At 38.2% G+C, this 12,718-nt stretch overlaps 1 protein-coding gene across 2 annotated transcripts in view; it reads left to right on the top strand.

The window, feature by feature from the left end:
• Window positions 1-10,238, top strand: part of LIN7A (lin-7 homolog A, crumbs cell polarity complex component) — a 46,529-nt gene extending 36,291 nt beyond the window's left edge. Inside the window, exons 4-6 of one of the 2 annotated variants that reach the window (XM_059473242.1) lie at window positions 2,033-2,242; window positions 6,487-6,695; window positions 8,211-10,238. In XM_059473242.1, coding sequence (XP_059329225.1) covers window positions 2,033-2,242; window positions 6,487-6,695; window positions 8,211-8,253 — 462 coding nt within the window. In that variant the 3' untranslated portion in view covers window positions 8,254-10,238. Of the gene's footprint in view, window positions 1-2,032; window positions 2,243-6,486; window positions 6,700-8,210 lie in introns of both variants that reach the window. The other variant, XM_059473243.1, reaches the window with a different exon arrangement.
• The last annotated feature ends 2,480 nt before the right edge of the window (window positions 10,239-12,718 follow it).

The raw sequence follows: 12,718 nt of genomic DNA, 5'->3' as shown, positions 1-12,718 counted from the left end.
ATCCAGAGAGGACACAGTTATTTGGGAGGTAGAAACTAAACAATCAAAATTCCCCTTTTAACTAATGGGAACTGTAGGTACTGAGCAAGTGGTAAGGATGAACAGTGACAGAAATGGCCTGATCAACATTTTATTGACTCCACAGCTAAATGTAAGCCTGGGGCTTTTTTTCTGATACATTGCCTGTTTTAATAAAATATAGTCTCTTTGTCCACGTGGACCTGCCTTTCTCATATCCTAAGACAATGACAGCTATGTTACTGCTGCTGCTGAAATTATAAAGGATTTCACACAACCATGAAAGAACCCATTCTATGTGCCGTATGAAATATGCTCTGTATTTCATAACATGCAGAAAAATAGATGCTTCCAAACCAGGGGGTCCACCGTGGCTTTTTTTTTTCCATTATCATTTTGCACAAAACACTGTCTTTTATGTGGTATAACAGATTCTATGCAAAATAAATTGCAAAACCCATAAATCTTTTTTAGAGATACTTCTTTATGGTCCCATTCCTGTGAACATAAACTCCCTGAAGTCCTAGTGGAACTAAGATCTCTTACTATTAAGTATTTATGCTCAGAGATTTTAATTTAAAGCTGTATCAGAAGAGGAAGGTTGGGAGTGTGTTACAAAATGATTTAAGAGTATTTTAGGGAAGCAAGCTCTATAATAGCAACAAATAACCTAATACACTCTAAATTGCAGCGTATTTTCCATATTAAATAGGACTTTCTTTTCTGTAGGCCATTTTTCTTATTTTAACCTTCTGATTGAAAGCTAATGGTCAATGTAAATTTTGCAAGATCTTTCGTTCTATATGGAGAAATGTGTATATGAAATCCTGATTTGTTTACACTGCAGATAAACATAGAAATTATTGCTGTGTTATTTAGCAAATGGGGAGAAGTCCAATTAGTGTTTGCCATTCTCATTTCTTACTCATATAGAACAGCAGGTTACAGAGCAATGTTTCAATAGTGCAATATTTCCTGGTTATTTCTGGGCTGTCTGCATTTCATTCTCCTAGTGCATTCATGTCTAACATAATATGTATGCATGATGAGAAGTTCTGCATGTGCAAAAACATGTAATTTGGAATGATCCATTATATCACATCATCCACTAGCTTCGATTAAGCATAATAAGCATTTAGGACGCTCAAAAATATTAGTGTGATGCAAAATTGTTCAAGCAGTTTGAACTGTGAACACATTTTAAAAATGATAAAATATTCTCTTAATCTTTATTTGATGGTTTATTAAGACCAATAAGTAAGAAAATGCTTGTAGAGAAAAATCAAGTATAAATGTAATACTTTTCTGGATGCAAGCTTTACAGTATGTTACTTCTCTTTTTTTTCCCCCTGGAATAAGTTAAACAATCTAGATTTTTGTAATTGATTTATGTATCTGTTGTTGTCTTAAGATTTAATTTTTCCATAAAAGTTTTGACAGAATTATATAATATAAACCTCCTATTCCTGTTCCAGAAGTTACTTAGTTTGCAAGACTTCAAAGACTTCACAAAGATTATAAACTAAACTTTTAATTTAATAATATAATCTGAGAATTTAAAATAAATAATTCCATAACTCTGAAAGCAAAGCAGAGAGTTAAAAATTCAGTTCATCTACTTAATTTCAACTAGGAACACGTTAGAGATCCCATTATCTTATCCCACAGGGATAAGTTTTCTCCCTGTGAAAAGGCAAAGAAGAAATGCACTAATGATCATAAATGGGGGCATCACCACAGAGTAAGGCTTCCTGGTGCCTGCTTCTGGCTCTGCTGGTAACTTTCTCTATTATCTTTGACAAGTCACCTAACTATTTGTTCCTCTGTTTATTCCTTTATTTCAAAAAACATTGGCATAGAACTTAGTTTTTAAAACATTTTCAGGTAATCAGAGAATGTCATAATAAAATCCTGAAATGTTTTCACAGGAAGGAATTCTTCCTGCGAATGAACAACAAAGTGTCTATCACTGTTACCCTTAAATAGCCAAATCAATCATTTTTTTTTCTTCCAGGCAACAGTTGCTGCATTTGCTGCGAGTGAAGGCCATTCACACCCGCGAGTGGTGGAGCTGCCAAAGACTGAGGAAGGCCTGGGCTTTAATGTCATGGGAGGAAAGGAACAAAATTCACCTATTTATATTTCTCGTATCATTCCTGGAGGAGTGGCAGAAAGGCATGGTGGGCTCAAACGTGGGGACCAGCTGCTTTCAGTTAATGGAGTGGTATGTGGAAATTTGATAGAGCTTTCATATTCATCTGGATTTTCATTTTTCACAGCTGTTCTAACATTGTGATTTAAAATGCAGCCACACAAAACAAAAATAATTAGTTCTGTGAGAGACCTTCAGTGTGCGTTTGTGGTTGTGTGCTCTGCAGTGAGGCAGAGCGTTGTGTGCTCTGCAGTGAGGCAGAGCTCCACCAACAATTTTGTGCCATTATAATTTCTGTTGTAATGGAGAGTGCTTGAAGAGCTTAATTTCAAAACCACACCGCCTGCCTAATTTACAAGGAACCTATGTCCTTAGTGATAATTGATAATTCTGTAAATCCGTCCTGCGGTAAAAGCTTAATAACAGAGTGTCGTTCTTTCAAGGGCACACAGCCCTTTCCAAGCACAATGATGACACAATGGCACTTCTGTAGTCTTGTGACCTTCAAAAGCTCTGAACACATAAAATTGAAAAAAATTTGGTAAGCACATTTGGTGCTGATTTGCAGTGGAGGGTGCATTCTAGATTTCTTTTAGTGATATTCATCCAGCTGTGATATCTTTGTCAGAGAAATCAACATATCCCATACAGGGAGCATGTATGCTTTGTAAAATGGTACATTTTTTTCATGGTCATTTTTCATGTAAATCAAGTTGGAGTATTTTGGAGTAATTTCACTGTGAATGTCAACATGGAGGTAAAAAAAAAAGGGCTGTTGGATTAGAGGACATATAAGGCTCTGACTCCATGATACAGGTTAAATTCTGCCCTTTACATTACTTTGTAAAAGAGCACACAAAAAGCAAAATGAAAGTATTGAAAAGATTAGAATACTCATTCACATAATCCTACCCTTCCCTTTGTGAACATGCAGTCTTTTTCCATGCAAACTTCCATCTGGCCTTGTATTTAAATACATCAAAGGCACAGAGTAGCAGTTTCTGAGTTCAGTCAGAAATCTAAGACTTCAAAACTTAAATTTCTTTGTTGTTGCAAGGTGAAAAACAATAAAAATGTTCTATGTTTTCATCTATTTCTCTCAACACTAGCTATTCCCTTTCTCTTGTAACAAAATATTAGGGTAATACTTCAGACAGACTTTTTACCACTTCTTCTATCAATTATGGTCTCAAAAGAGAAATACTATTTCTGAAAACTTGCTTGTACCAAATAGCAGTAAGAAAGGAAAAAAACACCCACTGAAAAGATTATTTAGTCTTCAATGAAAAGAACTCAATGGAATACTTTAGGAGGTTGGTTGTTTAAACTTCACACTGATTTAAAGTTAACCAGAGAATTTGGTGGTTGTTTTTTTTCAACAAGTGATTAAAAAGGTGAAAATAGTTTCAATTTACTAATTGATGGATGGTTCTTGAAAAATCCTTTTACTATCAGTATCTAGACAAAGACCAGAGAGGAAAGGGGTGAACATTCAGATATCAAGCTGTATTGAATTTGATCCTCTTGTCACCTCTATTTTATGATTCTTCAGTCAAAAATTTGATGTGTGCACTTTAGAATATTTAGGTAATGCAGCAAAAAACACAGTACAAAATTCCCAATTGCATGTGGACGCAAGAGAAAGTTGCTTTAGAGATGCAAAAGAAATATTTTTGTATTCAGAGTGTAAACAACGGAATTCAAAGCTTGAATCCATGTTGATACTTGAAACAATCACAGAATTATAGCACAGTTTGGGTGGGAGCACCTTCCACTAGAGCAGGTTGCTCAGAACCTGTCCAATGTGACTTTGAACTTCCAGGGATGGGACATCTCCAAGTTCTCTGGCACCGTGCTCCAGGGCCTCACCACCTTCACAGTAGTGAGCAACTACTGCTCATAAACCAGTCTTGGGCTAAATAATCTCACACAATATAATCTGTAAAAAGGCAAAATTTACAGAAGTGATTATTTGTTGCAAACAAGCTTGAGGCAGCACAAAAAATAATCTAAATTTAGCATTGTTCACTGGGACATTCACTCTGTGGTTCTCTTAATTTAGCTGGAGAAAAGCAAATAATGTACAGTATGTACAATAGAACAGACAGTTCAGTGGTGGGACATTAAATGAAATATCTGTAACTTGTTTGTGCTCAATCACTGATGGTTATCCAACTTATAATTAGGAACATAAAATTAGAGCTGTGTGTTCAGAATCCAGATTTGTTGTCCCAGCATGACTGGGAAGAGTGTTCCTTGAGCTGTTTCTCTGCATGTTAAAAAACAGTGTTTTCTCATTATCCTGAGGATTTTGTAACATACTTTTGTCCCACACCCCCTAAAAATAAAGGAAATTGAAAGCAGTAAGCCCTGCAGATGGCTTGACAAAAACACTTGCTGGTGCCTGTTGATATCTGGCAAAGATTCTGCATTTGTCAGATACCTTGTGTGAGTCAGATACAGAAAGGATGCAAAATAGATTTATAATTACTAATTTGTCAACCAAGTATTTCTTTAGGGATACCTAATAGAAATATTCTTCTTAGTCTCCCAACTTGTGGTCTAGCAGATGTTCTTTTTGTCTTCAGGAAAGTGAATTTTTTTTCTTCTAGATTTATGGCAAGTCTGTGAACCAGGATAGAGTAATTGTTGGTATTTGCCCACACAATATTTGCAGTTCTTTCAGCTGTTCTTGTCTCTATAATGTTTTTCAACCTTCTCTTTCATGCAATCTGCCAATGCAATAATGGAAAAAAGAAATAAGTGTATATAAGTATATGAAATAAAAAATTATATGTTAAGTAAATATATACTTTCAAAAACAATTTTACCCATTAGGTGGGCAGTTCTAAAGTAACATGAGTGTGTCAGATCCTTGCAATGTCCCCCACCAGCATAATCCAGTCAGCAAAGTACCTTGTAGAGGAATGACCGATACCAGCAGGAGTCCTTTGCCAGCCCAGCCTTAGAGGTTTGCAGAGGCAGAAGCATTCCCACAGCAAAACAACTCCCTTTGCCCTTTCCTTTTCCATCTCTATTCCACTTCTGCAGCTGTTGTTAAGCAGGTAAAGTTTTTGTAATACTTTGAAAACTGGAGTGCAAGCAGCAATAAAGACACTAAGAGCAAGTTTAACCATCATATTAATAAGAGCTGAAAACTGTGGTTGTCAAGATCTGAGTGAGGTGTGTTCAGAGAGCAGGATTTGTATTTAGCGTCGCTATGTTTGCCATTGGTTTTGTCCCCTCTTTGCTTATGGCTCAGAGCATTAGGCTTAATTCTGCATCGTTACCATTCAGATCAATGGGAGTTTTCCATTGACCTGGATAGCAACAAAGTCAAACCCTTCATTTCTAATTAAAAAATACTGTCTAAACTGGAAGAACAAGGCTGGGAGAGAACCAGGAGAGAAAACAAACAAGCATGAATTCAATGCAGTTTGCTAGGTTGTTGAATGATGTATTAAAACACCCCATCTTATTATTCCCCTGCAAAACAATCACAATTTCTTATTGGTGTTAATAAGAAACATCCAGCATTTTGCAAGCAAAGAAATGTTTCTACTGCATGAAGCTTGGGAGGTTACAGTGTTTGTTCATAGCCTGTTCTAAGTTCATGCTGTTGCACAGCAAAACCGAAATGACACCACTGAATATCCTCTCATTTCCTCTGAATGTCCATGCCATGCCATTCTGACCATGATTTACAAGCAAAAAAGGAAATATAAAACAATGCCAAATTTTGTACACTTTCTCTCAAGACTTATATTTTCAAAATACATACAAGTTTTAAAACACAGCAGGTAGTAAAACTTTGGTTTATTTTAAATGGGAAGAAAAATACTTATTTTTAGATTATCTAAAGCCCATGTGAAGGTTACAGATGCTCAGGCTATTGGGTTTTTTTCTGTGCAGAGATACATTTGGTTTTGAAATATGTCCTACAACAAGTGGACAATTGTGCACCATTAGAAAATTTTTCCCTTTTTCTTAAGGTGTGTAACAATGCACATGCCTAAAAGGCATATGATTCCAGTCAGTCCACTTAATGATAGAAATTGAATACTCTATTTAACAGCTGAGTCACCTCCCTCTTTTGGAAATTTACTGTTCCAAACAGCAATAGCATAGAAGTCAGGGCTTGAGAATTAATGCATGCCCAGCAGTGCATAAGTGTTGATGCTTTCTTTTTAGCGGTCCCTTAAAAAATGTAAGGCGTGGAAACTGCGTAAAACTCTGCCACACTTTCCATATGAAAAAGACACAGCTCTGGATAAAAGCACCATTTTCACTCTTAAATCTGTTCTCCCTGCTCGCAGAGTGTGGAAGGAGAGCACCATGAGAAGGCGGTGGAGCTGCTGAAGGCGGCCAAGGACAGCGTGAAGCTGGTGGTGCGCTACACTCCCAAGGTGCTGGAGGAGATGGAGGCTCGCTTCGAAAAGCTGAGAACAGCGCGGCGCCGGCAACAGCAGCAGCTGCTCATTCAGCAGCAGCAGCAGCAGCAAACTACACAGCAAAACCACATGTCGTAGGTGAGAGGATTCAGTGTTCTTCCCTAGAGTGCTCTGGCAGCACCCCACCTGGGCCAGCCACTTCCAGGGTCTGTCAGGGCAGCCTCTGCTGCCAGAGCCCATCTCAGCCCCAGACAGGAGCAGGGCAGCCCCAGGCCTGGGCACCTGCCTGGGGATAGAGACAGGCTGGGGCATGAGCCCACAGTGCCCCCCATGGCTGGGCAGGGCAGGGCTATGGGGAGCTGGAGACTGGCCCTGCTGGGGCATTGCTGGGGCAGGAGATGGCAGCCCTAGTGCCTGACATGAGGCCCTGGGCTGTGGACAGGATGGAGGGAGCCCCAAGGCGGGCAGTCAGGGGCCTGGACATACCCTTGGGGACCCAGCCAGCACTTACTGCCAGGATGAGCAGAGCTCATTCTTTGGTACCTTTCCACATGGTTTTTCCCAGTAAAGATGCACTTTGACAACAGGTTAAAGGCACTGGAAAATTCTGGAGCCAGTTTCCAACTGATAACCCTGAGATCAAAAGCCACTATGCACTTCTGTCTTATCTGTAAGTGAAAGGAGTCCTGGGAATATTTTTTTATTAATATTAACAACCAGAGCATTTATGACAAGAATATGCCACCGGGTTTAGACAGTTTAAAGCATTTTCAACTAATCTGTTACCACTCTACAATGAAACCTCAAGATTTGCTGGTGGTAGGTGAAGATAAGTCTTTGAAGCCTCTTCCTTGCCACAGGGAGCACTTACTTCATTCTGGTCACTCTGCAGGGCACCTCTAAGTGCTTGCTTTTGGATACAGTTTGGTAGGAAGTATTTCATTCACTCTTAACTGACATTCAAAATCACAATAACTTCCAAGAGACTTGCAAGTCTCCCAGTGGTGTGTGAGGTTCAGAGGTTCTTTGTATATGCAGTTTTCTGAAATCAGTGAGAGTTTGTGCTATGAATAAATTTATAGATATGCTCCATTTGCCTAAATAAAATCAAGTAGGATGATTTAAATCTCAACCCTCATTTCATAGCTGTTTGTTCCCAAAACAGTATACATGTATTGAAAGAGTCAGTAAGTGACTCAGAAAGTCCCCAAACGGCCAAAATCTGAAGCTCCCAGTGATGGTCTCATCCTCATCAGTGTTGACACTGACCTCTGTTGGTAATCAGGGGAAAACACCCACCTTGTAAACACCCTGTCCTGTGACCACCAGTATTCCAGATTTGTTGGGGCAAACAAGGGCCCTGAGAAGGTTTTGAATTCCACCTCAGAGCCTCTACTCAGACAAGAGGTATAAACAGTAGTATTTCATGAAGTAAGTTTGGGGTTTCTAAGTAAACCAAGGCCATTGCAGGAGACAGACATACACATGAAGTTTTTAATTCTTTTCAGTTGCCTAAATCATTTCATTAGCAAGTAAGGAATTTTTGCTGATTTTAAATTGAAAGGGAGAAATGGCAGGCAGAGACAGCCACCAGCTTAATTCGTCAATTTTTTCTGCTTGCTCTGAGCAATGTGTTTCTTTAATTCTAGGTTGTTCTCGAGAAAGAAGAAGCCTCAATCAAGAGTTCAGTAATCAGGCAACCAGAGCTGTACTCTTCCAGCAAAAGAAAACAACTACAGGAACATGAAACAGAATTCATCTGGAGAATGTACAGTACCAGACTAAAGTGAGTTGTAGGGAGGGCACCATCATGGTAAGGCTTTTCAGCACACAGTGGTCACAGATACATTTTGCTTCTGTGACTCTGTTCCCAATGAGAACAGCATGATTGGTAAACCCTATGAAACAGCGAAGTCCAGGGCTTCCAAATAATTCTGTTTGATCTCCTCTTGCACTCCTTACTCTGACAAATTTCTAGTTGGCTTTCTCTAGGCTCTGAAAGTTTTGTTTAGGGAGGTTAAGATTGGCTGCTTTTGAGAGCAGGATCTTTCTCTACAGTTATCTCCAAAAATGAAAAACATCAGTTCGAAATTTTGCCACAGACATCAAACTTGTACATCACACTTCATAACCACTTTGTACTATATCTGGTAGAGCTGTTTTAACCTAACTTCCTGTTTATAATTTTCAGATTTCCCTCTGGAAATAGCAATTTACTATATTTATAAAGTATTCCATTTGTAGAAGCAATTGGCTTTTTACTCTTGGTGTTTCCATATATTTTATTATGCATCAACAGAGTGAAAAAGTTTTAGGTCAACTTTAATTTTATTAGTAGTAAAGTTAGGGAAGCCTAGAACTGTATTTTTAAACGTAGGTATTGCTTGTATCTATTATAGTTACTATTCAGAAATCTATAACTGGATATATTATATATTTATTCAATAAAATATATATTGTCTGAATGTACCTGTTAGAGAAGTAGGGTCTTTGCTTAGCATGTATTGCAAATGTAGTAAGCTAATGTTAGCAAAAGACCAAGCTTTGTTTGGCAGATATTACTGTGATAGCATAATCTCTGCACTTCTGTATTGTTTAATTTATTTTCCAGTCTAATGTTAATATATTTTAGAGAGGAGGAAATGTAAGTTGTTTCTTTTAGGACTCACACATTATCATTTAAATCAATTTGAAATTACAGTCTGACTTTTTTTTAAAATTAAACTGAACTGGAATGTGCAAGTAAAATCTGTAAGTTCTTAAGTTTACATGTCTGCTTTTCCAAAGAAGATAGTCAAAGCTGGAGGGCCATAAATGTCATCTGCTTTCAAGAAAATAAGAAAATGGATTCTCAAATCCTTAAAAGAAGATCATTTTTACATGCCTTCTATGCTTCATTAGAAAAGACTTGGGGGAGAAAAGGGGATTAGGGGAAAACCATACAGTAATTGCATGTTGGAAACTCCTGCTGATGTCAGTGAAAGTTCAATAATGTGCAGAATGGAATGTACAAATGGTCAGAAACAGTGTTCTGGTTATGAACTTGGAACCAAGTCAGAATCAATTAATATATTGGAGGGTCTATTCTCAAACAGAGAGAGACAAAGCAAAACAGGGTAAATTGGCAGTATCATAGCATATGTTAGAAACCAAATGCAGGCTAGCCAACAGACTTGACAGTGTTTGATCAGTGTAAGTAGCCATTGAAAGGAAATTACTGTATGTTTAAAACCAAACAGCATGAATTCATCTAGAGAAGCCTCGTTTTATACAGAGAGGTAATTATATTCAGTAATCATTGGTGACAATATCAATTAAGAGCGTGGAGCTTGAGAACTACCAGAACTGAAGATGAAATATATTGTATTGTGCTCTGCACGGTGTCTTTTTATACTTAATAAAATTGTATGTACCTATTTTAAAACTGTTCTCAAACAGGCATTGCTGTTAATATTGAAAGTTTTTAAGTTCTTATTATGACTTCATATAACGGTCTTGTATCTCATCAGTATGATTAGGATTACCCTGATAGCTGCATTTTCAGAGACCAAGTATTCAGATTTAGTCAGCCCACTGTACTGCATTTTTCCAAACCACCTCTCAACCTCCTTCCCTCCTCTTCCTCAAAAAATTTGAGTGGAATGTGCTGATTAATAAATTTCAATAATAGACTGTCATTCATATAGAGAAGCATATAAATTTCATTTTCATATATTATTATTCAATAAAATATTTATACACATTAAAATTAACATTCTAGTCTTTACCAACATTTAACAGTAAGGACTGTCAATGACTTTGAAGTGAAAACAGGAAGAAATAGCTTTCTGTTGCTTTTCATGCCCCTTACTGATCAATAAAACATACAGCTACGTAATCACAAAATAACCACTGTCCCTAAGCCTGTGATATGGTTTTGGATTTTAGTCAGTATTTTCATTTATGATTTAAATGTATTTAGTCCTGATTTAACATGGTACTTCCACGTGTGCACATGAGCTGAATTAGTATTCAGAAGAAGTGCAGGGAAGAAAACCCTTTCCACATGTAGGTCTGCAGCTATTTATAGTGCATTGTATTTTAACTGATTGGTCTCCTGGCATTTGCTGTTACACTACACTAAACTGATATTCGTTCAGTCAACTTAGTGAGTTTTATTGCCTATATTTACCTTTGGGGCTTTCCCTCATGTTTCTCTGCAGTGGCAGCAAACTGAGGCTAAAGATCCAAGATGCCTTTTTTGTCTCTTTATTACAGTAGCCAAAGGAGTGTTTACACACTCTTGCATCACATTCACTTACACCAAAGTTCCAGATGCAGGATCCAATTATAATAGAGATGTAGTATTTAGTGTTGGTGGTATTTACTTAGTGAAGTTGATGGCTCTGCTGTGCTAGCCATAGCTTTTCTGTTTGTGTTATTTGATGTGACTGGCACTTTATAAGGTATTGAAGAACTCCATAGTCTTTGATAAAGCAAAAAGCTCACCAGCTTGAATTTCAGAATTATGCAGAAAAGTGTCTGGAAGTACTAAGGACCATTCCACGCTATTAGCTAGAGGCAGTACTGTCCCTCCATAAGTATTAGTGAGACTGTTTCCATATCCAGCATCTAATAAAACAAAACAGATTTCTAAACCTGAGAGTATTTTGGGACAGTTTGCAAGAATGTGCTGCCTGCTGTACACGTCTGATGAGACATACAGCTCATTGTGCTTAGCCATGAGAAGGTCAGGTTGAATTAGGGATGTGCTCAGTCTTGCAAGCAGACCCATGTTAACCCTGTTTGTCCATGAAGTAAATGCAGTCTGAACGAGCAGAAAGATTGATACATGTTTGATGAATTGATTGTCTCTACCTTCAGCTGTCCAAAATCAAGCTGTGGAGCTGTTTCCAAAGTCAAGAGTTGGAAGTATCCATTAAATGTGATTCCTTTCACCTGTCTCTGACATACATCTTAAAATATAGTTAGGCATTCTGTTAAAAAGATCATAAGCAGAGCCACTACTAAACAACTTAAACTACTAGCTTGGAATAAATAATGGCTTTTAAGGGGGTGTTGCTGCTACACTCATACACAGCTTTGAAATAACAAATAAAAAGTCCCCAGTGTTTGAATCCCCTAATCTTAAACCTCTACATGCATAGCTCAGACGACCAAGAGGCCTTGCACATGTTCTGCTTTGTAAGGAGGCTCCTGTCACTACAGATGTATGTTCTGAACCGTTCTAAGAAATTTAAGAGCTCAGCACAGGTATTGTTAGCAAAATGCTTTGGTTGTGGTGCACACAGGAGCAGATTGCAACAAGCTTCAGCCTGTGAATGCTAATAGCAGAAGTCTCTACTGCCACCCCAGCACTGGCCTGGCGTGTGTGCATTTTACAATACCTGCAACCAAAAAGATGAACTATTGCTTTTGATTTCTGTTTACAATCAGAGGTGCACAAAAATGACAACCATTAAACTTCCACCATAGGGATTTGGGATAACAAAAGTCATAGCAAAACTTGCCCAGTTCTGAAATCTAAAACCTGCAGCTATCTAGGATTAAGTAAAAAGATTACAAAAGCAGATGTCTAAAAGGAACAGCCAAGATCCAAGAGGAAAAAAAGTCACATAGGAGTTTAACCTCTGATTATCTTTCCAGTTGCTTTCTTATAGTTTTTTTCACATATTCTTGTCAACTCATCGAGCACAAGAAAAGTATATGCTTCAGCAATTGCAATTCCTTTGGTCAAAATCACAAAGAGCTGATAAGGTAGGGGAGTAACTCTTGCTTCCTCTCTCCGAGATGTGTGAAGCTGGATTGTAGCATCTCTGCGGCAGGCGGAGCTCGCAGCTGAAGGACCGTGCCAAGGGAGACGCCTAGTGTGAAGCGATGCTCATGGCACCGGGAGCTGCTCGCTCTGCCGGCACCGCTGCGGGCTTCTCTCCTCCCAGCCTTACAAAGCTGCGCACAGAGCTGTACGCTGCCGTCGTTCAGCGTATTGCCACATTTTACAGTGAGTAGAACTCAGAACTGAACTCCATTTATATGTAGAATAACGCCACAAGAGTTAACTCCCTGTGTTAAGAATGGCAAATAGCATAGGATTATGGCAATAAAGGCAATACTCTTACCTGGGTAATAATTTTAGGGCTAATGTAAATATTAACAT

The sequence above is a fragment of the Ammospiza nelsoni genome, chromosome 5 (genome assembly GCF_027579445.1).
Source record: "Ammospiza nelsoni isolate bAmmNel1 chromosome 5, bAmmNel1.pri, whole genome shotgun sequence".
Lineage (NCBI taxonomy): Eukaryota > Metazoa > Chordata > Aves > Passeriformes > Passerellidae > Ammospiza > Ammospiza nelsoni.
This window is presented reverse-complemented; position numbering and strand designations above follow the sequence as displayed.